The sequence below is a fragment of the Symphalangus syndactylus genome, chromosome 22, assembly GCF_028878055.3.
Source record: "Symphalangus syndactylus isolate Jambi chromosome 22, NHGRI_mSymSyn1-v2.1_pri, whole genome shotgun sequence".
NCBI lineage: Eukaryota > Metazoa > Chordata > Mammalia > Primates > Hylobatidae > Symphalangus > Symphalangus syndactylus.
Window position 1 is genome coordinate 26,924,987 of NC_072444.2, and position 27,849 is coordinate 26,952,835.

A 27,849-nucleotide genomic window follows, 5' to 3' on the forward strand; every position below is an offset into this window, starting at 1 on the left:
TTGTATTCTATTTTTGTTTCAGAATGAATTTCTCTTACGCATTACAAGTATGTTTTCATTATCCATTAACTCTAAACAAGAACCTAAAGGCGTATAAAAAACCTTTAGCATAGAACTGCCGAATGACTAAGTCACAGAGAAGAACAGGCAAATACCTCCACTGCTTTGAAGACTGCACATGCTAAAACTACACAAATGCCAGAACAGAACATTGGATTATTGTTATCAAAATTAGGGGAAGGCCGGGTGGGGTGGCTCATGCCTGTAATTCCAGCACTTTGGGAGGCCAAGGTGGGAAGATTACTTGAGCCCAGGAGTTTGAAACCAGCCTGGGCAACATGACAAAACCTCATCTCTACAAAAAATACAAAAACTAGCCAGATGTGGTGACATGCACCTGAAGTCCCAACTACCAGGGAGGCTGAGGTGCAAGGATCACTTGAGCCTGAGAGATTAAAGCTGCAGTGAGCTGTGATCATGTCACTGTACTCCAGCCTGGGTGATAGGGCAAACAAAAACAAAAATTAAGAAATTAGGGAAAGTACACTGTGAACAAGTGTTTATTCAGCAAAGTTTTCAATTTTTTTTTTTTTTTTGAGACCGAGTCTCGCCCTGTAGCCCAGGCTGAAGTGCAATGGCACGATCTCAGCTCACTGCAACCTCCACCTGCTGGGTTCAAGCAATTCTCCTGCCTCAGCCTCCAGAGCAGCTGGGACTACAGGCACATGCCACCATGCACAGCTAATTTTTTGTATTTTTAGTAGAGACAGGTTTTCACCATGGGGGCCAGGCTGGTCTCAAACTCCTGACCTCGTGATCCGCCCACCTCAGCTTCCCAAAGTCCTGGGATTACAGGTGTGAGCCACTACGCCCAGCTCAAATACTTTTTTTAAAGTATATTTTCCGGTTTTGTTTTGTATGGCACTGACTGTCACTGTGAATTCCATTTTACCCAAAACATTGACACTTCCACACATATTTATGAATCAAAATTGAAAGATAATTGCATTAACAGGTACTTTTATTTTTTTCTTCTTTTATTTTTTTTCTTTTTTTTTAAGACGTAGTTGCTCTGTCACCCAGGTTGCAGTGCAGCGTCGCGATCTTGGCTCACTGCAACATTCACCTCCTGAGTTCAAGCGATTCTCACGCCTCAGCCTCCTGAATAGCTGAGATTACAGGCATGGACCACCATGCCTGGTTAATTTTTGTATTTTTAGTAGAGATGGGGTTTCACCATGTTGGCCGGGCTGGTCTTGAATTCCTGACCTTAAGTGATCTGCCCGCCTTGGCCTCCCAAAGTGCTGGGATTACAGGCGTGAGCCACTGTGCCCGGCCAACATTTGCAAAGGAAATTCTTTGAATCTGAAGTGTCTGGCAAGGTAGAGGCTATTGCAACCATTCCAACTAGTGAGTCAACAGTCTTCTCTAAGGTGGGCTAGAAAAATGGTTTCGTATTCAAACTATAACTCTGAAAAACAATTTTTTTTTTTTTTTTTTTTTTTGAGACGGAGTCCCACTGTGTCCCCCAGGCTGGAATGCAGTGGCGCGATCTCAGCTCACTGCAAGCTCCGTCTCCTGGGTTCACGCCATTCTCCTGCCTCAGCCTCCCGAGTAGCTGGGACTACAGGCGCCCGCCAACATGCCCGGCTAATTTTTTGTAGTTTTTAGTAGAAACGGGGTTTCACCGTGTTAGCCAAGATGGTCTCGATCTCCTGACCTCGTGATCCGCCGGTCTCGGCCTCTCAAAGTGCTGGGATTACAGGCGTGAGCCACCGCGCCCAGCTTCTGAAAAACAATTGATGGTAATAAAGAGATTCCACAATCAGACAGAACTAAGAGAAACAATTAGTTCTGGTAGAGTTCTGTGGTAATCAAAGTTAGAAGTTTATCGTGGGTAGCTGAAATATAACTAACTTCAAAGACTCCAGGCCTGTCAGTGGCTTGTGCCAATCACCACAACACTTTGAGGGGCCAAGGCCAGAGGATCGCTTAAGCCCAGGAGTTCAAGGCTGCAGTGAGCTATGATCACACCACTGCACTCCAGCCTGGGGCAACACAGCCCTTGTTTTTTTTTTTTTTTTTTTTGAGACGGAGTCTCGCTCTGTCGCCCAAGCTGGAGTGCAGTGGCGCATCTCGCATCTCGGCTCACTGCAAGCTCCGCCTCCCGGGTTCACGCCATTCTCCTGCCTCAGCCTCTCCAAGTAGCTGGGACTACAGGCGCCCGCCACCACGCCCGGCTAATTTTTTTGTATTTTTAGTAGAGACGGGGTTTCATCGTGGTCTCGATCTCCTGACCTCGTGATCCGCCCGCCTCGGCCTCCCAAAGTGCTGGGATTACAAGCGTGAGCCGCCGCGCCGGCCACAGCCCTTGTTTTTTAACAAGACATTGTTACTTAAAAGAAAAAAAAAAAAAAGACTGCTCCTATGAAACAATTCTACCATGAACACTGATGTTGTTCTGTGGACTACTTCAGGAAGATGGACTGAAAACATCATTAAATGGTTCCAACCAGTTTCTGGGTAACTTTATTTTTAATTTTTTGTTATGGCGGTCTCGCTATGTTGCCCAGGCTGGGCTCAAATGATCCTCCCACCTCGGCCTCTCAAAGTGCTGGGTTTACAGGTGTCAGCCACCGCGACAGCCAAGGGTAACTTTTTTTAATTTTTATTTTTGAGATGGAGTCTCGAACTGTCGCCCCGGCTGTAGTGCAATGGCGCGATCTCGGCTCACTGCAACCTCCGCCTCCAGGATTCAAGTGATTCTCCTGCCTCAGCCTTCCGAGTGGCTGAGATTACAGGCGCCCACCACCACGCCCGGCTAATTTTTTGTATTTTTAGTAGAGACGGGGTTTCACTATGTTGGCCAGGCTGGTCTCGCACTCCTGACCTCGTGATCAGCCTGCCTCGGCTTCCCAAAGTGCTGGGATTACAGGCGTGAGCCACCGCGCCCAGCCAAGGGTAACTTTTTAAGAGCTGCCCTACAGCTCATTACCTCCTTCTCAAGGAGCATGAGTGTCAAACCACCTCCAGCAAAGTAGAGGTAGCCTTTTACAGATTTGGAAAGAAGGATTTAGGAGGAAAGGGAAGTCGTTCGGAATGCAGGATTTCCTCCTCTGACGCCCAGCCGTCCCCCGTTAAGCCTAAAGGTGCCAGACCTCAAGACTCTTCTAGAAAGAGATTTTTGCATTCCAAGGTGAATTCATCTGTTCCGAAGGTCAGAAGCTATTTTACCGAAGTTTTCGGTTCCACTGAAAAAATTAAGGGTCAATCAAAGCTCCTTGCCCCAAACCTGAATATGAGCTTGCCTCGGGTCATATTCGACCCTAAAGACTCCACCATCTTGGACTCCCCTATATCTAGGACAAAAGGGACCAGTTTCTCAGGGGCTCCTTGCGGGGAGCTTACCGCGCCCTCACTGTCCGCCGGCCCGAGTGCTACCGGAGATCACCCGCGGCCCGCACGCCAGCGAGTGGAACATCTCGGTCGCACTCGCATTGGTTCCAGGGGGCCGGAAGTACGTGCGTCCAGCGGAAGTGCTCCTGCGGCGCGGTCCGCCAGGCCAGGGCCCTCAGGTAGGCGGGGCCGCTGGCCCTAAACTCTGGGACTGGCGGGCGGGCAGGCGGCACAGGGGGGGATCCCGGGGGCCTAAGGAGGTTGTCCCAGTTTTTGTCAGGGAGGCCCGGAAGGAGTTTCGGGGACCGTGGGTTTACGGCTACCTCTGGTGGCAATTGGGGCCTGGTGGAGCCCGGCAGAGCCCGGCCGCCGCGGGACCTACGTGCCGGACTTCAAGTTCCAGCGTGGGGTGGGATTTGTTGCGGTGGCCAGAGCTGATTCTTCACCTAGTCCGGTTGGTTCTGGGCCAAACCCTCCTCACTTTCAGCCAGGAAGAGGCGTGCTCTCCGCCCTTACCTTTTCCATGCCTCTGGGTTTGACGCCTTCCCTCAAGGCGTGTCCGGATGCAGGGTTTTCCGTAAAGACCTTCTCGGCCTCGCTGGGAAGAACCTCGCAAAGGCTGCGGTAGGCGCAGTCGAGGGAGAAAGTGCCCCCGCCCGTGATGTCTCAGGCTGCTCAAGTGGAAATTATCTGGACTGCCTTAGGGCAAGTTTATATATAGCAAATAAAATTACTTGTTAATGGTTTCCTTTTTTCCAGCCATCTCCACCACGAGGTGGTTTGAACTTTGAGCCTTTTGTAGTCCTGATGAATAATTTCATTTTCCTCAAGTTTATGACACTCGGAACGTCAAGAACTGGAGGTTTGTGCAATTTGAGACCGGTCGGCACTGTGCAGAGATCAGAGTACTAAGAGACAGGTGAGCATGAATGAGTACCCTCCGCTCCAGATTACAGTGTCTGAGAGCGGTTTCTGTAGTTTCGTAAAAGTGCACCACATTTAGTGACTACTAGGTGGTGCCAACGAGTTAAATCTTTCGGGGATAAATCTCAACTAATGTAGTACCAGGTTAAGGCTTTTAAAGTGCACCCATTTTTACTGAAATGTATTCAGAATAGCTTTAGCTCCTTAAAATATGTTGAGCCTTTATATACGTGACCAAATTATCGACGTTCTATTCTGTATTAGGTACTGAGAAAGCTGAGAGAGGAATCAGACTCATATTCTGTTCTCCAGAGTTTAGTCAGAGAAGGAGATAATGTATTATAATAAAATCATATATAATTAAAGGCAGAAATAAGTGCTAAATAGAGAGTAAGATTTGAGCTGGGCGCGGTGACTCATGCCTGTAATCCCATCACTTTGGGAGACTGAGGCAAGTGGATCACCAGAGGTCAGGAGTTCGAGACTTTCCTGGACAACATGGTGAAACCCCATCTCTACTAAAAATACAAAAATTAGCCAGGTATGATGACGCATGCCGGTAGTCCCAGCTACTGGAGAGGCTGAGGCAGAAGAATTGCTTGAACCCAGGAGGCTGAGGTTGCAGTGAGCTGAGATCACACCACTGCACTCCAGCCTAGACGACAGAGCCAGACTCCATCTCAAAAAAAAAAAAAAAAATTTTGAATGCTAAAGAAGAAGCAATCAATTCTCATTATTCATCTACCAGTTGTTTATTCGGCACTTTTTGTCTGCCCAATATTGTGTTAGATCCTGGTGTATAAAGAAAAGGTAAAGGCCGGGTGTGGTGGCTCACGCCTGTAATCCCAACACTTTGAGAGGCTGAGACAGGCGGGTCACCTAAAGTCAGGAGTTTGAGACCAACCTGGCCAACATGGTGAAACCTTATCTCTACTAAAAGTACAAAAATTAGCTGAGCGTGGTAGCAGGCACCTATAATCTCAGCTACTAGGGAGGCCGAGGCAGGAGAATCGCTTGAACCCAGGAGGCAGAGGTTGCAGTGAGCTGAGATCACACCACTGCACTCCAGCCTGAGCGACAGAGCGAGACTCCGTCTCAAAAAAAATTAAAAAAAAAGATTTGAATGCTAAAGAAGAAGCAATCAGTTCTCATTATTCATCTACAAGTAATTTATTCAGCACTTTTTGTCTGCCCAAGATTGTGCTGGATGCTGATGTATAAAGAAAAGGTAGCCGGGCGCAGTGGCTCACACCTGTAATCCCAGCACTTTGGGAGGCGGAGGCGGGCAGATCAGGAGGGCAAGAGATCGAGACCATCCTAGCCAACATGGTGAAACCCGTCTCTCCTAAAAATACAAAAATTAGCTGGGCGTGGTAGTGCGTGCCTGTAATCCCAGCTACTTGGGAGGCTGAGGCAGGAGAATCTCTTCAACCTGGGAAGCGGAGGTTGCAGTGAGCTGAGATTGTGCCACTGTACTCCAGCCTGGCGACAGAGTGAGACTCCGTCTCGAAAAAAAAAAAAAAAAAAGGTAAAGGCTGGGCATGATAGCTCACACCTGTAATCCCAGCATTTTGGGAGGCTGAGGTGGGTGGATCACCTGAGGTCAGGAGTTTGAGACCAGCCTGGCCAACATGGTGAAACCTCATCTCTACTAAAAGTACAAAAATCAGCTGAGTGTGGTGGCGGGCACCTACATTCCCAGCTACTCAGGAGACCAAGGCAGAAGAGTCACTTGAACCCAGGAGGCAGAGGTTACAGTCAGCTGAGATCATGCCACTGCACTCCACCTGGGTGACAGTGAGATGCCATCAAAAAAAAGAAAGAGAGTGGCCGGGCGCGGTGGCTCACGCTTGTAATCCCAGCACTTTGGGAGGCCGAGGCGAGCGGATCACGAGGTCAGGAGATCGAGACCACGGTGAAACCCCGTCTCTACTAAAAAATACAAAAAAATTAGCCGGGCGCGGTGGCGGGCGCCTGTAGTCCCAGCTACTCGGAGGCTGAGGCAGGAGAATGGCGTGAACTCGGGAGGCGGAGCTTGCAGTGAGCCGAGATTGCGCCACTGCACTCCAGCCCGGGTGACAGAGCGAGACTCTGTCTCAAAAAAAAAAAAAAAAAAAAGAAAGAGAGAAAGGGAGAGAAAGAAAGAGAAAAAGAAAGAAAAGTTAAAATCCCTACTCAGATAATTCACAGCCTAGTGACTGGGAGGAAATCAAGGAAGACCTTGTAGAGAAGGTGACACTTGAACTAGACTTTGAAGAATGAATGAACTGGGCTTCATAGGTAGAAGAAAAAATGCAGGCTCAAAAGAGTGCATGACATTTTTGGAACAGCAAGTCATCCAGTGTGGTTAGACTGTCGGAAACTAACTCTGAAAAGACATTGTCAGTTACATCTTGGGTTTGCCTCGACTTTTACTGGAAAATTCCACAGACTTAAGAGAAAAATTAAAATGGACAATTTCCAGGAAAAATCCACTAAACTATTATACATAAAATGTAGCTATAATAAATTACACTTCTGGGTATAATACTTGTTTATGTTTGCATATCATTAATGATCATAGATGACTTATGCCAATTTTAATAGATTAGTAATTTTTTGTCATTATATTTTATTTTGAATATACTGTAAGAATCCTCTCCAATGAAGTAAACATGTAAAATCATCTGGTAATGATTTCATTATGTGTAGGAAAACAAAACATGCTTTAATGCTGCGTGCGGTGGCTCACGCCTGTAATCCCAGCACTTTGGGAGGCCAAGGCGGGCGGATCACGAGGTCAGGAGATCGAGACCATCCTGGCTAACACGGTGAAACCCAGTCTCTACTAAAAAAATACACAAAAACTAGGCCGGGCACGGTGGCTCATGCCTGTAATCCCAGCACTGTGGGAGGCCGAGGTGGGCAGATCACGTGGTCAGGAGATCGAGACCATCCTGGTTAACATGATGAAACCCCGTCTCTACTAAAAATACAGAAAAAATTAGCTGGGCGTGGTGGCAGGCGCCTGTAGTCCCAGCTACTCAGGAAGCTGAGGCAGGAGAATGGTGTGAACCCGGGAGGCAGAGCTTGTAGTGAGCTGAGATTGCGCCACTGCACTCCAGCTTGGGCGACAGAGCAAGGTTCCGTCTCAAAACAAACAAACAAAAAACATGCTTTAATAAGTTACCTGGAAAGTTTTGTGGGTTTTTTTTTGGTTTTTTTTTTTTTTGAGTAGGAGTCTCACTCTGTCTGCCAAGCTGGAGTGCAGTGTCACAATCTCAGCTCACTGCAGCCTCTGCCTCCGAGGCTTGGATGATTCTCCCACCTCAGCCTGCCGAGTAGCTGGGACTACAAGCACACACCACCATGCCCAGCTAATTTTTTAATTTATTGTAGAGATGGGGTTTCACCGTGTTGGCCAGGCTGGTCTGTAACTCCTGGTCTCAAGTGATCTGCCTGCCTCAGCCTCCTAAACTGCTGGGATTACAGGTGTGAGACACCATGCCTGGCCCCAGTCGATAGGATATTTAATGAAACTTGACAGACTGATTCCTAAATTCATCTAGAAGAGAAAGTGCACAAGAATAGCCAAGAATTTTGGGGAGGAGAAAACAATAAAGGCAAGTCATTATCAGTTATCGAAATATACCAGTGATAAAGCCATAATAATGTAAATAGCAAGAATTGTTGCCTGAGGGCTGGACACAGTGGCTCATGCCTGTAATCCCAGCGTTTTAGGAGGCGAAGGCCAACATGGCGAAACCCTATCTCTACTAAAAATAACAACAACAACAAAAAAAGGCAGGTGTGGTGGCACACCTGTAATCCTAGCTACTCAGGAGGCAAAGTCACATTTGATCTACATATATATATATTTCCATTTACCAAATTTGTTTAGAGTAAGATAGACCAATAATGAAGACTTCTAATTAATATGTCAAGTCAAAGAGGACTTTCAGGTATTTTTGTGGGGTGTTATTACTATATGAGTTTAAACTTTTATATCTAAATTAAGATTTTCTTTGTTTAACTATCTTTCACATACCTGTAGCTAAGAAAGAGTGTAGCCTATTTTTTTTTTTTTTTTTTAGTCAGGGTCTCGCTCTGTCAACCAGGCCAGAGTGGAGTTGCAAGATCATGGCTCACTGCAACCTCAAATTCCTGGGCTCAAGCAGTCCTCCAACCTAAGCCTCCTGAGTAGCTGGGACTAGACGCATCCCCCACCATGCCTAGCTAAGATTGTCTATTCTTTGTAGAGATGAAGTCTCACTATATTGGCCAGGCTGGTCTCAAACTCCTGGGCTCAAGCAATCCTCCCACCTCAGGCTCCCAAAGTGTTGAGATTACAGACATGCATGAGCCAGTGCACCCAGCTGCCTTTTTTTTTTTTTCCTGAGATGTAGTCTCACTCTGTTGCCCAGGCTGGAGTGCAGTGGCGTGATCTCAGCACACTGCAACCTCTGCCTCCCGAGTTCAAGCGATTCTCCTGCCTCAGCCTCCCGAGTAGCTGGGACTACAGGCACGTGCGACCACGCCCAGTAATTTTTTTTTTTTTTTGAGCCTGAGTCTTGCTCTGTCGCCCAGGCAGGAGTGCAGTGGCGTGATCTCGGCTCACTGCAAGCTCTGCCTCCCAGGTTTACGCCATTCTCCTGCCTCAGCCTCCCAAGTAGCTGGGACTACAGGCGCCCACCACCATGCCCGGCTGATTTTTTATATTTTTAGTAGAGACGGGGTTTCACTGTGTTAGCCAGGATGGTCTTGATCTCCTGACCTCATGATCCGCCCACCTCAGTCTCCCAAAGTGCTGGGATTACAGGCATGAGCCACCGCGCCTGGCCTTTTTTTTTTCTTTAGAGATGGGGTTTCCCCCATGTTGCTCAGGCTGGTCTTAAACTCCTGACCTCAGGTGATCCACCCACCTCGGCTTCCAAAAGTGCCAGGGTTACAGGCGTGAGCCACTGCATCTGGCCTTTTTTGTATTTTTAGTAGAGACAGGGTTTCACCATGTTAGCCAGGATAGTATCGATTTGACCTCGTGATCTGCCCGCCTAGGCCTCCCAAAGTGTTGGGATTACAGGCCTGAGCCACTGGCGCCCGGCCGCAGCTGCCTATTTTTAATTGCACTAAGGACTGGGTGTGGTGGCTTATGCCTATAATCCCACCTCTTTGGGAGTCCAAGATGGGAGGGTCACTTCAGGCCAGGAGTTCGAGACCAGCCTGGACAACATAGTGAGACTATCTCTACAAAAAATAAAACTTAAAAAAATTGCACTGGTATGTTAATTTCATATGGTATGTGGGTTTATTGTTTCACATAGAGATTAAAATGGCTTCCAGAGGAAAGACAGAGACAAGCAAATTAAAGCAGAATTTAGAAGAACAGTTGGATAGACTCATGCAACAATTACAAGATCTGGATGAATGCAGGTAAGAGTTTAATTGTATGTTGTTATGCTGGAAACTGGCTTTTTTTCTGCAGCTGGCTCCACGGATGCAGGCCCATGTGTGATTCTGCATTCCCCTGTAGTGTTCTTTGCAGTGCTTTGTCTATTAGAGAAGTAAACTTATTGCAGGCTTTGGAGTCATAAAGGCTGGGAAATGAAAGTCATTCAGTTAACTACTAAGTGCATGTGAACTTGAGCAAAATACTTAACTTCCTTGAAGTAGAAATAACACCTACTTTGTCTTTAGTATTTAAATCAGTCCTACCTGCTTTCAGGCTAAGAAGGTACTACTTGAACTTCTGGCGTGTAGTTTCAGCCTTACCTGCACAAAAGACCACAACAGTTCATTGCAGCTTTTTTTTTTGAGACACAGTCTTGTATTGCCCTGGCTGGAGTGCAGTGGCAAGATCTCAGCCCACTGCAACTTCCGCTTCCCAAGTTCAAGCGATTCTCCTGCCTCAGCCTCCCGAGTAGCTGGGATTACAGGCATGCACCACCATGGCCGGCTAATTCTGTATTTTTAGTAGAGACAGGGTTTTACCGTGTTGGCTAGGCTGGCCTCGAACTCCTGACCTCAGGTAATCTGCCCACCTCAGCCTTCCAAAGTGCTGGGATTACAGGTGTGAGCTACGGCACCCTGCCTTATTATGTGGTTTCTTAAGTATGCCTCATTTTGGTAAAAGAAAAATGTTTACCAAAGTAACCATATTGCAGGAAAATGCCCTTACTACTACTATGTGAACACATTCACCGTCAGCATTTTGATATTTCCCTTCAGCCTTTCTCTAATGTACAAGTACTAAGATTGCATTTTTCACTTGGAACTCTATTATTTTTCCATATCATGATGTTCACCTACTTCAGAGAGGAACTTGATACAGATGAATATGAAGAAACCAAAAAGGAAACTCTGGAGCAACTAAGTGAATTTAATGATTCACTGAAGAAAATTATGTCTGGAAATATGACTTTGGTAGATGAACTAAGTGGAATGCAGCTGGTAAGTATAACATATAGGTGACAGAGGACAGACTTTGTTTTTTTGTTTGTTCTTGTTTTTGTTTGAGATGCAGTCTTACTCTGTCGCCCAGGCTGGAGTGCAGTGGGGCAGTCTTGGCTCACTGCAACCTCCACCTCCCAGGTTCAAGCGATTCTCCTTACTCAGCCTCCAGAGTAGCTGAGATTACAGGTGCCCGCCTCCATGCCCAGCTAATTTTTGTATTTTTAGTTGAGATGGGGTGTCACCATGTTGGCCAGGCTGGTTTTTGAATTCCTGACCTCAAGTGATCTACCTACCTCGGCCTCCCAAAGTGCTGCAATTACAGGCATATGAGCCACCATGCCCTGCCAGTTCTGCCAGTTCTTTTTTTTTTTTTTTTTTTTTTTGAGACAGGGTCTCTCTCTGTCACTCAGGCTGGAGTGCAGTGACACGATCATGGCTCACTACGGCCTTGTCCTTCAGGGCTCAAGTGATCCTCCTGCCTCAGCTTCCCAAATATTATAGGCATGAACTACCATACCCAGCTTTTTTATAAGTATATTTCAAGCCGGGTGTGGTGGTGCCTGCTTGTAATCCCAGCTACTCCAGAGGCTGAGGCATGATACAGGAGGATTGCTTTGAGCCCAGGAGTTCAAGACCAGCCTGGGCAACATAGTGAGTTCCCTATCTCTAAATAAAAAATAATAATAGTAATAATTTAAGTATATTTCTGTTAGAAAATATACCATGTTTGGGGTATAACTTCTTTTTTTTTTTTTTTTTTTTTTTTTTGAGACAGGGTCACTCAGGCTGGAGTGCAGGGGTGCTCTTCAACCCTCAGTCCCCAAGTAGGTAGGACCACCGGCATGCGCAACCACACCTGGCTATTTTTTAATTTTTTTTTTTTTTTTTTGAGAAGGAGTCTCACTCTTGTTGCCCAGGCTGGAGTGCAATGGTGCAATCTCGGCTTATCGCAACCTCCACCTCCCTGGTTCAAGTGATTCTCTTGCCTCAGCCTCCTGAGTAGCTGGGATTACAGGCATGCGTCACCATACCTAGCTAATTTTGTATTTTTAGTAGAGACATGGTTTCTCCGTGTTGGTCAGGCTGGTCTTGAACTCCCAACCTCAGGTGATCTGTCTGCCTCGGCCTCCCAAAGTGCTGGGATTACAAGTATGAGCCACCGTGCCTGGCCTTTAGTTTTTTTTTTAGAGATGAGGTCTTGCTACATTTCCGAGGCTGGTCTCAAACTCATGGGCTCAAGCAATCCTCCTGCCTTGGCCTCCCAAGGTGCAACTTCTAGATGAGTGTCTGTTTATGCATAAACAACATAACAACATATCCCTCCAGATCTTCATTTAGTTGTGTAATTGCTTCCATGACAGGAACCAGTAAACCTTGGTAAAGATTAAGGATCCGTCAATCAGTTATTGTAATAGCTGATTTGTTGGACTGTTTTGGTTAGTTTTTGCCTTGTGTTTCTAGGCTATTCAGGCAGCTATCAGCCAGGCCTTTAAAACCCCAGAGGTCATCAGATTGTTTGCAAAGAAACAACCAGGTCAGCTTCGGACAAGGTTAGCAGAGGTAAAATTTCTTTAAATTGATTTGGTTGCTGTGTGTTTTTCATTTCCTAGGCCAATTCGTTATGATGTCCTATGGCTTAAAAATTTGCCAGGTGATTTTAGGGCCACAACTAACAATTTTCTGACAAAATTAGTACTTTGAGCAATTATAGTTGATAATGAATGCAGAGCTTTAAACAGTATACGGCAGTTTAAATTGCCACTGACCACTTCTACCTGGACTCCACCTTTAATGTTTTACCATTTACTTCTGGAGCTCTAACTTAAAATCACATTGAGAATTAATTAGCAGCATTGCTTGTATGCATGTGTAGCCTATCTCATCTAAGAATTTCAAATATTTTTGTAAACCTGATACTTCCAGAAGTCTGTTTATAGGCTTGGATGTAATTAAGAGTTACCAAATTATTTGTAACTATGGGCAATTCAGTAGCATAGTGATTCAGAGCATGGACTTTGGTCAGACTGGCTGGATTTGAATCCCTGCTTCACTACTGAGGTATGTGACAAGTTTTTTATGTTTTTTTTTTTTTTTTTTGAGATGGGGTCTTGTTCTGTTGCCCAGGCTGGAGGGCAGTGGCGCAATCTCGGTTCAGTACAACCTCTGCCTCTGGGTTCAAGTGATTCTCTTGCCTCAGCCTCCCGAGTAGCTGGGACTACAGGCACATGCCATCACGCCTGGCTAATTTTTGTATTTTTAGTAGAAATGGGGTTTTACCATGTTGTCCAGGCTGGTCTTGAGCTGCTAACTTCAAGTGATCTACCCGCCTCTGCCTCCCAAAGTGTTGGGATTATAGATGTGAGCCACTGTGCCTAGCCTTTTGTTTGTTTTGTTGTTGTTGTTGTTGTTTTTGTTGTTTTTTTTTGAGGCAGGGTCTTACTTTGTCACCCAGGCACAGTGTAGTAGTGCAATCTCGACTCACTGCAGCCTCTGTCTCCTGGGCTCAAGCGTCTCCCATCTCAGCCCTTCAAGTAGCTGGGCCCACAGGCACACACCACCACACCCCACTAATTTTTGTATTTTTCATAGAGACAGGGTTTCACCATGTTGGCCAGGATGATCTTGAACTCCTGAGCTCAAGCGATCCACCTACCTCAGCCTTCCAAAGTGGTGGGATTACAGGCATGAGCCACTGCACCCAGCCTGGACAAGTTATTTTATTCATCCCCTTTGTGCCTAGGTTTCTCTGTCTGTAAACAGGTGACAAAGATAGTCCCTACCTCTTATGGTTGTTATGAGGATTAAATGAAGTAATATGCATAAAAGTACTTTGAATATTCCCAATGTGTAGTACATGCTATTAGTGTTTCTGATGGAAGGGTGATATTTTACTAGATGATTTACTAGAACTGCATTTAACATTTCTATCATATTTGCCTTGGATTATTTCTGTAGTTCTTTATAATATTAATCAGCTAGAGGATTTTTTTTTTTTTTTTTTTTTGAGACAGAGTCTTGCTCTTTCACCCACGCTGGACTGCAGTGGCGCGATCTCGGCTCACTGCAAGCTCCGCCTCCCAGGTTCATGCCATTCTCCTGCCTCAGCCTCTCCGAATAGCTGGGACTACAGGCGCCCGCCACCACGCCCGGCTAATTTTTTGTATTTTTAGTAGAGACAGGGTTTCACCGTGGTCTCGATCTCCTGACCTCATGATCCACCTGCCTCGGCCTCCCAAAGTGCTGGGATTACAAGCGTGAGCCACCATGCCCGGCCTCAGCTAGAGGATTTTTAAGAAGTATGTCTGAAAAGCTATTATGTATATATATATATATATATATATTTTTTTTTTTTTTTTTTTTTTTTTGAGGCGGAGTCTTGCTCTGTCACCCAAGCTGGAGTGCAGTGGCACTATCTCAGCTCACTGCAAGCTCCGCCTCCCGGGTTCACACCATTCTCCGGCCTCAGCCTCCCGAGTAGCTGGGACTACAGGCACCCGCCACCATGCCTGGCTAATTTTTTTGTATTTTTAGTAGAGATGGGGTTTTACCGTGTTAGCCAGGATGGTCTGGGTCTCCTGACCTCGTGATCCGCCCGCCTCAGCCTCCCAAAGTGTTGGGATTACAGGTGTGAGCCACTGTGCCTGGCCTGAAAAGCTATATTTTATATACGGAATGTTTTTCACTTAAGTAACATATGTCTTGCATTCATACATTTTTAGATGGATAGAGATCTGATGGTAGGAAAGCTGGAAAGAGACCTGTACACTCAACAGAAAGTGGAGATACTAACAGCTCTCAGGAAACTTGGAGAGAAGGTACCAGTATTTATATTAGTTACAAAGAAAAAGTATGAATTATTTGGTACAGAACATCTTGATCTGTGGTCTAGTTTGTGGTACTAAGACATTCTTTTTTTTTTCTGAGACGGAGTTTTGCTCTTGTTGCCCAGGCTGGAGTGCAATGGTGCGATCTCAGCTCACTACAACCTCCCGCTCCTGGGTTCAAGCAATTCTCCTGCCTCAGCCTCCTGAGTAGCTGGGATTACAGGTGCCCACCACTATGCCTGGCTAATTTTTGTATTTTTAGTAGAGATGGGGTTTCACCATGTTGGCCAGGCTGGTCTTGAACTCCTGACCTCAGGCGATCTACCAGCCACGGCCTCCCAAAGTGTTGGGATTACATCGGCCTCCCGAAGAGCTGGGATTACAGGTGTGAGCCACCGCAAACAGCCCTCCCCTCCACCTTTTTTTTTTTTTGAGACGGAGTTTTGCCCTTGTTGCCCAGGCTGGAGTGCAGTGGGTTGATCTCAGCTCACTGCAACCTCTGCCTCCCAGGTTCAGGCGATTCTACTGCCTCAGCCTCCTGAGTAGCTGGGATTACAGGCATGCGCCACCATGCCCAGCTGATTTTTTGTATTTTTAATAGAAACAGGGTTTCATCATGTTGGTCAGGCTGGTCTCAAACTCCTGACCTCAGGTGATCCACCCGCCTCTGCCTCCCAAAGTGCAGGGATTACAGGCGTGAGCCACTGTGCTCAGCCTCCTAAGACATTCTTACCTGGTTTCTAGAACCACCTGTAACATTTACCCACTCAACTGGACTTTGTTTCATTTTGTTTAGCTGACTGCAGATGATGAGGCCTTCTTGTCAGCAAATGCAGGTGCTATACTCAGCCAGTTTGAGAAAGTCTCTACAGACCTTGGTGAGTGCCCTCATATTTCTGAAAGCTGGTCATATACTACTGTCATATATTACATACAAACTGATGGAGAGTGTGGTTGAAATAACATAATAACCTTTTCTTGAGTTTAAGAGTGAAACCAGAATTGTTTTCTTTATAAACCCATTGTATTGGTTTTATTTCCCAATATTAAAAATAAACTAATGCAGCCTAATGTTTTTAAAATGCTTGTCAGGTAGATGTAACTGTAACAGAAAACTAAAATTATATGCTTGAGGCCAGGAGTTCTAGACCAGCCTGGGCAACATGGTGAGACCTTTTGTCTTCAAAATTAAAAAGAGGGAGGCCGGAGCTGGGTGCGGTGGCTCACACCTGTAATCCCAGCACTATGGGAGGCTGAGGTGGGTGGACCACGAGGTCAGGAAATCGAGACCATCCTGGCTAACATGGTGAAACCCTGTCACTACTAAAAATACAAAAAATTAACTGGGCATGCTGGGAGGCACCTGTAGTCCCAGCTACTTGGGAGGCTGAGGCAGGAGAATGGTGTGAACCCAGGAGGCGGAGCTTGCTGTGAGCCGAGATTGCACCACTGCACTCCAGCCTGGGTGACAGAGTGAGACTCGTCTCAAATAAATAAATAAATGAATAAATAAACAAAATTAAAAAGAAAAAAAATTAGCTAGGTGTGGTGGCATGCACTTATAGTTCTACCTACTTGAGAAGCTGAGGCAGGATCACTTGAGCCCAGACATTTGAGGATGCAGTGAGCCAAGATCATGCCATTGTACTCCAGCCTGGGTGACAGAGCAAGACCTGTCTCCCCTGAAAAAATGTTTCTTCTTTCTTTTTTTTTTTTCACAGAAATTTTTTAAAATAAATTTTATGGCCAGGTGCAGTGGCTCAAGCCTGTAATCCCAGCACTTTGAGAGGGTAGGTGGAAGGATCACCTGAGGTCAGGAGTTCGAGACCAGCCTGGCCAACAGGGTGAATCCCCGTCTCTACCAAAAACACAAAAATTGGCTGGGCATGGTGGCGCATGCCTGTAATCCCAGCTATTAGGGAGGCTGAGGCAAGGATAATTGCTTGAACCCAGGAGGTGGAGGTTGCAGTGAGCAGAGATCGCACCACTGCACTCCAGCCTGGGCGACGAGCGAAACTCCATCTCAAAAAATAAAAAATAAAAAATAAATTAAATTTTACGTATTATGTTTCATAGCTAGAATAAGGATTTTTTTTTTTTTTTTTTTTGAGACGGAGTCTTGCTGTTTCGCCCAGGCCGGAGTGCAGTGGCATGATCTTGGCTCACTGCAAGCTCTGCCTCCCAGGTTCATGCCATTCTCCTGCCTCAGCCCCGCAAGTAGCTGGGACTACAGGCACCTGCCACTGCGCCCAGCTAATTTTTTGTATTTTTAGTAGAGACGGGGTTTCACCGTGTTAGCCAGGGTGGTCTCGATCTCCTGACCTCGTGATCTGCCCGCCTCGGCCTCCCAAAGTGCTGGGATTACAGGCGTGAGCCACGGCGCCCGGCCTAGAATAAGGATTTATAACTAATAAGTCCCCCTTTGTAGCTGGATTGTTTGTGCAGAGGGAAGGAAATTGGGATGGCAATGGGAACATGCAGGGGTTAATATACTGATAATGGAGGCTAATTATATTTTCTGTTTTAATATCTATATGATAGATTTTTTCCCACTTTACCAGGAATTTCAACTGTACTTGAAATAATCTTTTTGTTTATTATGTGTCTTTTTTCTTAGGCTCTGGAGACAAAATTCTTGCTCTGGCAAGTTTTGAGGTTGAAAAAACAAAAAAATGACATGGTGCAGAAGCTTGTAACGTTGATCACACTCTTACTGTAAATGGTGTCTTTCTTCTGGGGGTTTTCAGTTATTGCAAAGAAATGAAGAGATTCTGGAAATGCATCAATAACCTAAGAAAAAGCGACATAAAAATATACTTATGGCTTGTGTTTATGCTCTTCATCATTGTGTGTTGTGTGGGGTTACCTGCTTGAGTGATCCTGAACTTGTTGCGACAGAGGGACTTACTGGACTCTGTTCATTATGATTTGTCTGTTTAAGAGAGAAAACAAAGTGGACTTGATTTTTATTAAGGCTGTTTTTAAGTGTTGATAGCGAATGAAAAGATGTGAAGTAATGATATTTTTCTGCTTACAACTTATCCCCACTCATTGGAGTGAACAGTGACGCAAGCTCAATAGACTTCATAAGTGTTCATAGAATTTTAGAGTTCTGAGTGATCTTAGAAATCATTTCTGTTTTTACAAACAAGGGAACTGAGGTCCAGAAAGAGCAAGTGACTTGCTTAAAGTCGCATCAGAGAGCTGAGGGTAAGACTCAGGTGTCCTGACTCCCAGTTTAGTACCTGTTGAATTTTATTTCTGTACCATTTAAAAAAAAATAATTAACACTATTTGTGCAAGTCAGTGTTTTTGAAAATTCAGTGTCCCAATAAAAAGTTGACTGCACACTAAGGGACCATCCCTCAGCCTGTAAGCTGTCTGTATGAATGGGGCCCGTTGTATCTTTGAGGTTGGAACAATGGAAGCCCTGTTGAGCGTTTCCTAAAGTGACTTAGCCGCCTGTGTTGTTTCACCAGGGAAGCAATAAGAAATGGCAGCTAGAGGCCCTCCCTGTGTGTGACCTCTTGTCACACTCAGAGGGGGGTAACTGTCAGCTATTATCTATTCTTCAGGTTTTGGAGAAACACAAAATAAGTTATAAGGAAAAGCAAATTTCTCTCCTGAGTATTTACATGTCTCTGTATGCTCAAATATGTAGATGTGTCCCTATGCGTGTATATTAGCTTATTTCTTAGGCTCTAGCCATTTTATATTCTTTCATGTGCTTCTCGATATTCTTTTTCTTTGCACTTTATACAAATTAAAAGCATTTTTAAAGCTTCTTGTGTACTGTAAACTACTAGGTGCTTTGCCAACCAGACAGATTAGAGGACCTCTGCTACACTGATGCCTTATTTGGAACTTAAAAGAGGTGAAATTCATATATCATAAAATTCACCATTCTAAAGTGTACCATTCATTGGCAGAACATCTACAGTGGTGTGCAACCATCACTACTCTCTAGTTCCAGAACATTCTTATCACCCCCAAAGGAGGCCCTATACCTATTAAGCAGTTAGTCCCCATTCCCTTCTCCTCCGACTGCTAACAATAGCCACTAATCTGCACCCTGTCTCTGTGGATTTACCTATTCTGGATATTTCATATAAATGGAATCATATGATATGTGACCTTTTTATGTATCTGGCTTCTTTCACTTAGCATAATAGCATAATATTTTCTTTTCTTTTCTTTTTTTTTTTTTTTTTTGAGACAGAGTTTCACTCTTATTGCCTAGGCTTGAGTGCAATGGCGCAATCTCAACCTCCACCTCCTGGGTTCAAGAGATTCTCCTGCCTCAGCTTCCCAAGTAGCTGGGATTACTGGTGTGTACCACCACCCATGCCCGGCTAATTTTTGTACTTTTAGTAGATACAGGGTTTCACCATGTTGGCCCAGCTGGTCTTGAGCTGACCTCAGGTGATCCAACTGCCTCGGCCTCCCAAAGTGCCGGGATTATAGGTGTGAGCTGCCACACCGGGACATCATCATATTTTCAAGGTTAACCAACATTATAGCGTGTATCAGTACTTTATTCCTTTTTATGGCTAAATAATATTCCATTGTATGGATATCATATTTTGTTTATCTGGTATCTGTTGATGATTTCGGTTGTTTCTTTCTTTTGGCTATTGTGAATAATGCTTCAGTGAACATTTGTGTACAAATATTTGTTTGAATACCTATTTTCAATTCTTTTGGGTGTATACCTAGGAATGGAATTGCTACGTTTGTTGTTGTGTTGTTGTTGTCATTGTTTTTTTAGACGGAGTTTCACTCTGTTGCCCAGGCTGGAGTGCAATGGCGTGATCTCGGCCCACCACAACTTCTGCCTCCCAGGTTCAAGCGATTCTCCTGCCTCAGCCTCCCTAGTAGCTAGGATTAAGGCATGCACCACTACACTTGGCTAATTTTGTGTTTTTAGTAGAGATGGGGTTTCTCCATGTTGGTCAGGCTGGTCTCGAACTCCTGACCTTAAGTGATCCACCCGCCTCAGCCTCCGAGAGTGCTGGGATGATTACAGGCGTGAGCCACTGTACCCGGCCTGAGCCACCACACCCAGCCTACATTTGTTTTTTTAAGCCATAGAAGATTCTCCCACCATCCAGGCACAGTGGCTCACGCCTGTAATCCCAGCACTTCAGGAGGCCAAGGCAGGCGGATCACAAGATAAGGAGCTCAAGACCAGCCTGGCCAACATAGTGAAACCCCATCTCTACAAAAATACAAAAATTAGCCAGGCACAGTGGCGGGTGCCTGTAGTCTCAGCTACTTGGGAGACTGAGGCAGGAGAATCACTCGAACCTGGGAGGCAGAGGTTTTGGTGAGCCGAGATCGCACCACTGCACTCTAGCCTGGGTGACAGACCAAGACATGGTCTCAAAAAAAAAAAACAAAAGAGGAAGAAGATTCTTCCCTTACCCTGCAATAGTAGACCAGGAAAATTAGGAATATCTTGTATTTGAAAGGAACCTAATGCCTGGCACAGTGGCTCACACGTGTAATCTCAAAACTCTGGGAGGCAGAGGTGGGCGGATCACCTGAACTCAGAATTTGAGACCAGCCTGGCCAACATGGTGAAACCCTGGCTCTAAAAAAAAAAAAAAAAAAAAAAAAAATTAGCCAGGCGTGATGGCGTGTGCCTGTGGTCCCAGCTACTCAGGAGGCTGAGGTCAGAGGATCACCTGAACCTGGGAGGCAGAGGTTGCAGTGAACTGAGATCACGCCACTGTACTGGGTGACAAAGAGAGACTCCTGTCTAAAAAAAAGATAAGGAGACTTATCTGAATCTGGAATCCTTAATCTTGGTTTTCCTTAAACTTTCTATAAGTCCAGCGTCAGTGAAATATTTTGTCAATTATCACATTAATGTGTTCATTTTGTAAGAGTACTTGATTTAAAATTATCTTACTTTAAAAGTGGCCTAGTTTGCAGTGCCCAACAGGACACTGACAGTCATAGCTGTGTGACTTTTTGTGGGTTACTTAATCTTTTTGAGCCTCCTTTTCTATTCAATGAGGATAATAAGGCCTACCTCATAGGATTATTGTGCATTCCCCTCTGTTAATGCACGTAAAGTTTTTACTTGGAAAACTAACTCACCGTTTAACAACCATTCTAAGCACCATAGGATATATTTTGTTTCACAAATTTGGTATTCATTCAGAATAAGTATTTGAAAAGTGAGTAAATTCTATGCAATTATAGTTATTAAATGACTTATAAACTGTGTTTCTCTTCCACTTCTTGCCACATTTAATCTTCTAGGTGTTCAGATATGTTTGGAGATTATAGGCAGCAATAATGCTAAGGCAGCTAACATTTCAACATTCTTGTGTCAGGCTAATATTTTGGTGAAAGGAATTCTTGTATTTCTCAAAGAACTAGAGCTGAAGCAGAAATAAGTTCCAATGAGCAAGTGTCCAATTGGACCATTGAGTGAAATCTAATGTTTTAAACAATTCTGATGTTTCAATGTTTTGTTTTGTTTTCTTTTGATCCTGTGAGCAGTAAGACATATTTTATGTGGGTGGTAAAGGAAGAAATCAAGTAACAGAATGAGGAATTGTTCCCAGGAAGAGTTGGAGTTGGGACAAATGGGTTGTTAACTTTGATTTTTAGATCTTCTCTGAAGACATTAAACATGGAATGGTCATCTTTAGAAAAATAAAAGACTATGCAACTCCACCACTGAAATGGTATCTTATTACAGTGAATGATGGATAATCTGAAATTATTATAGAAAAAAATAAACCCAGACCATTTTGCCTAGAGCCTTTCAACCGCCTTTCTGTCCACGTTTTTCTTTTTTATTCTATTTATTGCTAAGACCAGTGAATGTTCTTCTTTGCCTTCCAAAATGTTTTCCGGCATTAGTATGTAAATTAAAACTGTCGGCAGGGCGCCGTGGCTCACGCTTGTAATCCCAGCACTTTGAGAGGCGGAGGCAGGTAGATCACGAGATCGAGAACATCCTGGCTAACACGGTGAAACCTTGTCTCTACTGAAAATACAAAAAATTAGCCGGGTGTGGTGGTGGGCACCTGTAGTCCCAGCTACTCGGGAGGCTGGGGCAGGAGAATGGCGTGAACCCGGGAGGCGGAGCTTGCAGTGAGCCGAGATCGCGCCACTGCACTCCAGCCTGGGTGACAGAGCAAGACTCCGTCTCAAAAAAAAAAAAAAAAAAAGAAAATGTAATTTACTACTTTATCTTTTTTCAAAAAAAGGTAATTTTAAGCTGGGCATGGTGGCTTACACCTATAATATCAACACTTTGGGAAGCTGAGGTGGAAGGATTGCTTGAGCCCAGGAGCTTGAGACCAGCCTGGGCAACACATTAATAGCTAGACCATCTCTACAAAAAAAATGTAAAAATTAGCTGGGCATGGTGGTGTGTGTTTGTGGTACCAGCTATTTGGGAGGCTGAGGTGGGAGGATTGCCTGCACCCAGGAGGTTGAAGCTTCAGTGAGCCTTGACTGTGCCACTGCACTCCAGCCTTGGCAACCGAGCGAGACACTATCTCAGAAAAAAAGAAAGGTGGGGGGTAATTTTGTTAGCATCTCAAATTTTACATCGAGTTTCTTCTAGGTCTTGGCAAATTATACCTTAGATTTGTTTTATAGTGCTCAGAGTTTATACTCATTTATTTAAATATTGTTTCATATTTACTCAGAAAAAGAGCATTTCTCTACTTTTGGAGCAAACAGGGCAAACTCAATCCCTTAGCCTCAGCCTTGCAGCATTTCTTTTCACACCATCTCCCAGAAGTTTGAGTGGTTTATTCCTCTGCCAGAAAATACTGTGGAGTACACATGAGGTGGATACAGTGGCTCACACCTGTAATCCCAGCACTTTAGGAAGCCGAGATGGGTGGATCACCTGAGGTCAGGAGTTCGAGACCAGCCTGGCCAACATAGTGAAACCCTATCTCTACTAAAAATACAAAAATTAGCCATGTGTGGTGGCATGCGCCTGTAGTCCCAGCTACTCGGGAGGCTGAGGCAGGAGAATCACTTGAACCCAGGAGGTGGAGGTTGCAGTGAGCCGAGATTGTGCCACTGCACTCCAGCCTGGGCAACGGAGCGAGACTCCATCTCAAAAAAAAAAAAAAAAAAAAAAAAAAGAGACCAGGCACAGTGACTCACACCTGTAATCCCAGCACTTTGGGAGGCCAAGGCGGGCAGATCATGAGGTCAGGAGATTGAGACCATCCTGGCTAACAGGGTGAAACCCCATCTCTACTTAAAAAAAAAAAAATACAAAAAATTAGCTGGGTGTGGTGGCGGGCACCTGTAGTCCCAGCTACTTGGGAGGCTGAGGCAGGAGAATGGCATGAACCCGGGAGGCAGAGCTTGCAGTGAGCCGAGGTTGCACCACTGCACTCCAGCCTGGGTGACAGAGCGAGACTCCATCTCAAAAAAAAAAAAAAAAGTACACATGGACATACCTAAATCCACTTTTCATTCTCAGAAAGACAACGTGATCATGTCTTTCCTTTGTAAATGTGTGCTTCCTCCCTACGGGCCTCTCCTCAGGGAGTCTGACTGCAACAGTGGCACCTCTAATCCAGCTAGGTGCATCTGACCTCCTATGGAACTACTTGTGCCAGAGTGGGAGATAAATTGTGCCAGGTTAATTTGTTAAAGTGCTGGACAAATCGTGTACATTAAGGCCGTTTAGATTTGAAAAACTCAAAATATGCATCTCCCTGGTGGGTATTAGGTATTGAAATTGAAGAGAAGAATATATGTTTCTGAAAAAGTTTCAGTAATTACCTTGAAGGAGTGGGGGAAGTTTCTATCTGCTACCTGCTCTGATTGTGAGGTCATTTAATTTTTCATCAGAAATTTACTAAGTGCTGATATGTGCCAGACACATTGTCTCTTTTTTGTTAAATTTTCTAAAATGGATATTGGATAGAGCCTTTTTTTTTCCCCCAAATAAGACAATTGTTTTATCATTAATACATTTAGATATATAGCGGCATCACTGTAGAGGTTTGTTTTACAGTGAGAAAGTTGTGTCTTAAATTGACCTAACAATGAAAAACAACTATTGGCTGGGCACAGTGGCTCACGCCTGTAATCCCAGCACTTTGGGAGGCCGAGACAGGTGGATCACAAGGTCAGGAGTTCGAGACCAGCCTGGCCAAAATGGGGGAACCCTGTGTCTACTAAAAATATGAAAAATTAGCTGGGCATGGTGGCAGGCGCCTGTAATCCCAGCACTTTGGGAGGCTGAGGTGGGTGGATCACCTGAGGTCAGGAGTTTGAGACCAGCCTGGCCAACATGGTGAAACCCCATCTCTACAAAAATACAAAAATTAGCCGGGCGTGGTGGCACACACCTGTAATCCCGGCTACTCGGGAGGCTGAGGCGGGAGAATGCTTGAACCCGGGAGGCAGAGGTTGCAGTGAGCCAAGATCGTGCCATTGCACTCTAGCCTGGGTGACAGAGCAAGACTCTGTCTCAAAAAAAAATAATAATATAAATATAAATAAAAGCAATATAATGCTACTTCACAAAATATTTTTTTTTTTTTTTGAGACAGAGTCTCGCTCTGTCACCCAGGCTGGAGTGCAGTGGCACAGTCTCGGCTCACTGCAAGCTCCGCTTCCCGGGTTCACACCATTCTCCTGCCTCAGCCTCTCCGAGTAGCTGGGACTACAGGCGCTCACCACCATGCCCGGCTAATTTTTTTTTTTTTGTATTTTTAGTAGAGACAGGGTTTCACCGTGGTCTCGATCTCCTGACCTCGTGATCCGCCCGCCTCGGCCTCCCAAAGTGCTGGGATTACAAGCGTGAGCCACTGCGCCTGGCCACAAAATATTTAAAATCTTTTTTCTTTTTTTCTTGACCCAATGCTAGCAGAAAGGCATAAAATCTTAAAATATGCATTTAAAAAATACTATACTATACTTGCGAGGCTGAGGCAGAAGGACTGCGTGAGCCCTAGAGTTCTAGTCCAGCCTGGGCATTATAGCAAGACCCCATCTCTAAAAAAAAATAAAATAAAATAAAGAATACTAAATAAAATAGAAGCATTGGGCCAGGCGCAGTGGCTCACACCTGTAATCCCAGCACTTTGGGAGGCTGACGCAGGCTGAGCACCTAAGGTCAGGAGTTCGAGATCAGCCTGGCCAACATGGCGAAACCCTGTCTCTACTAAAACCACAAAAATTAGCTGGGCGTGGTGGCAAATGCCTGTAATCCCAGCTACTCAGGAGGCTGAGGCAGGGAGAATCACTTGATCCTGGGAGACAGAGGTTGCAGTGAGCCAAGATCGCGCCTCAGTGACAAGGCAAGACTCCATCTCAAAAACAATACAATAAATAAAATGGAGGCATTGTATTTGGGTTGACCAAGGGAAGCCTGTGTATTCATGGTCTTGCTATTTGAAATAATGGGAATGAAGATCATAAAATTAACTGGGAGTCCCAACTGTGGGAAAAAGCCTACAATTCTGTTACTCCTGTCTTTTCCTTTCCTGGAGATGAGGTAAATTACTTTTTCTGTTATATTTCCTTCTCATAAAAGTTGTGCTAAAAAGATCTTATAATAGCCCAAGACATTCTAATGAAAGAATGTGATTGAGTTGGTGGGAATGTATGTGTTAATAGTATAGTCTGTCTCAGTAGGGTGTCAGCAGCAGAAATGGAAGGCAAATTAAAACTAGTTCCTTTATCCTTTTCAGACACTGCAGCCCCTTTAGCATGCTGCTTCTATATGTTTCCTACTCTGAAAAGAAATTAAATGGAAATTGCCTACTCAAAGCTGTTTTAGAAAGTCCTAAGTGTCACCTGGATGCTTGTTTGAGGCCTGCCTGCATCCTCCTCTGTGAGCCTGCCTTCCTCTCTTTCCTAAGAACGCTCTTCTGCATATTAGTGAAATAAGTGCCTCTTTCTGTTCTGTCTATAGTTCGCCACCAATTAATAAGATGAGCAGAAATGCTCCCATGCTGAGCACTGTGCTAGGGGCAGGGAAGAAGCTGACACTACTTTATGAGGCAAGCTATGTAAGCGCCTTTTTATCTCCTAGGAGAGGCCCTCAATAGGTTCGGTCTACCCCCTGGAGCCTGTAGCTATTTCAGGCTACTCATTAAAGTCAATCTAGGATATTGCTAAAGCCTTTGAATTCTTTAAGTGAATTGCCTCCACTTGAAGTCAGCTAAAAATAGTTCACTTTCGCTCCCCAGGACTGCCCCCAAGTTACATGAAATTCCCCCTAGACTCACACCCCAGCAAAAATATTGATGTCCCCAGCAAGATTAGCTTCCTGTTAAAGATCCAGGACCTGTGAACACACGCATAACTGCAAGAATGGAAGCAAAGAATGAACCCAAGTTAAACGCCAGCACAAGAATATGATGTAAGAAATCAGGGCTTTTGGGAAAGGCAGAGATTTTCTTTTCTCTTCAAATAATAAATTGCATCTAAAAATTAATGAGAGTATAGGCCGGGTGTGGTGGCTCACGCCTGTAATCCCAGCACTTTCGGAGGCTGGGGCAGGTGGATCACCTGAGGTCAGGAGTTTGAGACCAGCCTGGCCAACATGGTGAAACCCCATCTCTAATAAAAATACAAAAATTAGCTGGGCATGGTGGCACACGCCTGTATTCCCAGCTACTTGGGAGGCTGAGGCAGGAGAATCGCTTCAACCCGGGATGCAGAGGTTGCAGTGAGCCAAGATTGCGCCATTGCACTCCAGCCGAGACTCCATCTCAAATTAAAAAACAAAAAAAGGCCAGGCACGGTGGCTCATGCCTGTAATCCCAGTACTTTGGGAGGCCAAGGTGGGCAGACCACGAGGTCAGCAGATCGAGACCATCCTGGCTAACGAGGTGAAACCCTGTCTTGGCCGGGCGCAGTGGCTCATGCTTGTAATCCCAGGACTTTGGGAGGCCAAGGCGGGCGGATCACGAGGTCAGAGGATCGAGACCATCCTGGCCAACATGGTGAAACCCCAACTCTACTAAAAATACAAAAATTAGCTGGGCGTGGTTGTGCACACCTGTAGTCCCAGCTACTTGGGAAGCTGAGGCAGGAGAATCACTGGAACCTGGGAGGCAGAGGTTGCAGTGAGCCGAGATCGCACCACTGCACTCCAGCCTGGCGACAGAGCAAGACTCTGTCCCCCCCACCCCAAAAAAGAAACCCTGTCTCTACTAAAAATACAAAAATTAGCTGGGCATGGTGGCACATGCCCGTAGTCCCAGCTACTCAGGAAACTGAGGCAGGAGAATTGGTTGAACCAGGGAGGCGGAGGTTGCAGTGAGCCAAGATCGCACCATTGCACTCCAGCCTGGGCAACAGAGCCAGACGCCGTCTAAAAAACAAACAAAAACCCAACATTAATGAGAGTACAAAGCATTATGCCAGACCCATCCATCATCAACTTGACTACCTGCTATGACTTTCTCTTCTTTCATTTGGAACCCACTGTAGAACCGGTAGCCTCAGAGTAATTGGCTGAAGAGAGTGCATTCCTGGCCGGGCGCGGTGGCTCATGCCTGTAATCCCAACACTTTGGGAAGCCTAGGGGGCTGGATCACTTGAGCTCGGGAGGTTGAGACCAGCCTGGGCAACATGGCAAATCCTCATCTCTACAAAAAAATACAGAAATTAGCTGGGTGTGGTGGCATGAGCCTATAGTCCCAGCTACTCACAAAGCTGAGGTAGGAGGATCACTTGAGCATGGGAGGCGGAGGTTGCAGTCCGCTGAGGTCATGCCACTGTGCTCCAGCCTGGGTGACAGAGTGAGACCTGGTTTCAAAAAAAAAGAAGAGTGAGCATTTTGGGGCAGGTAGAGCCAACCCTGACAGAAAGAACCTCATCTTGTGTTTACACAGAAGTGACTGCAAGAAAGGGAACAATTTGTTTCTGAAACTCCTTGTGACATTTATTGTTATAGCAAGTGCTTCTGGTCACCAAGAAATCATATGCATACTGCATCCAGAGACTCAATGAGAAAATTGGGCTCATGGATACTAAACTGTTCCTTAAATGCTCAAAGCTGATAATATACCAATTTTATACCATATATGTTAAAGGCCTCGAGAAAATTAAAGCAGGTTTTTTAGGGGCTAAAGCAAAGTAGCTTAGGATGAATAAAGCAATAAACTCTACCATTTACTTGGTTTCCATCAGAAAGGAAAATGCCAAGGCCAGCACAGTGGTTTGGCCCTGTAATCCCAGCTACTTGAGAGGATGAGGCAGAAGGATCGCTTGAGTCGAGGAGTTCCAGACCAGCCTGGGCAACATAGCAAGACTTTGT

At 45.2% G+C, this 27,849-nt stretch overlaps 2 protein-coding genes across 7 annotated transcripts in view; one reads left to right on the top strand and one right to left on the bottom strand.

The window, feature by feature from the left end:
• The window catches only part of NMNAT1 (nicotinamide nucleotide adenylyltransferase 1), a 50,171-nt gene extending 46,155 nt beyond the window's left edge, over positions 1 to 4,016 (bottom strand). For 2 of the 5 annotated variants that reach the window (XR_010118966.1, XM_063631992.1), the window contains exon 1: positions 3,409 to 3,491. The gene's annotated coding sequence lies outside the window, so the exon portion shown is untranslated. Of the gene's footprint in view, positions 1 to 3,408; positions 3,503 to 3,912 lie in introns of those variants that run through there. The other 3 variants (XM_055261891.1, XM_063631991.1, XM_063631993.1) reach the window with 3 other exon arrangements.
• Positions 3,637 to 25,875, top strand: LZIC (leucine zipper and CTNNBIP1 domain containing). 2 transcript variants are annotated; one of them, XM_063632002.1, is made up of 8 exons: positions 3,637 to 3,850; positions 4,156 to 4,315; positions 9,621 to 9,729; positions 10,611 to 10,746; positions 12,211 to 12,309; positions 14,469 to 14,564; positions 15,370 to 15,451; positions 25,772 to 25,875. In XM_063632002.1, exons 3-8 carry the CDS (start codon positions 9,629 to 9,631, stop codon positions 25,873 to 25,875), a joined length of 618 nt encoding a protein of 205 aa, XP_063488072.1. In that variant the 5' UTR covers positions 3,637 to 3,850; positions 4,156 to 4,315; positions 9,621 to 9,628. The 2 variants fall into 2 exon arrangements, with proteins under 2 accessions (XP_063488072.1, XP_055117867.1); XM_055261892.2 differs by lacking the exons at positions 3,637 to 3,850; positions 25,772 to 25,875 and adding an exon at positions 17,191 to 18,357 and having other exon boundaries at positions 4,137 to 4,258.
• The last annotated feature ends 1,974 nt before the right edge of the window (positions 25,876 to 27,849 follow it).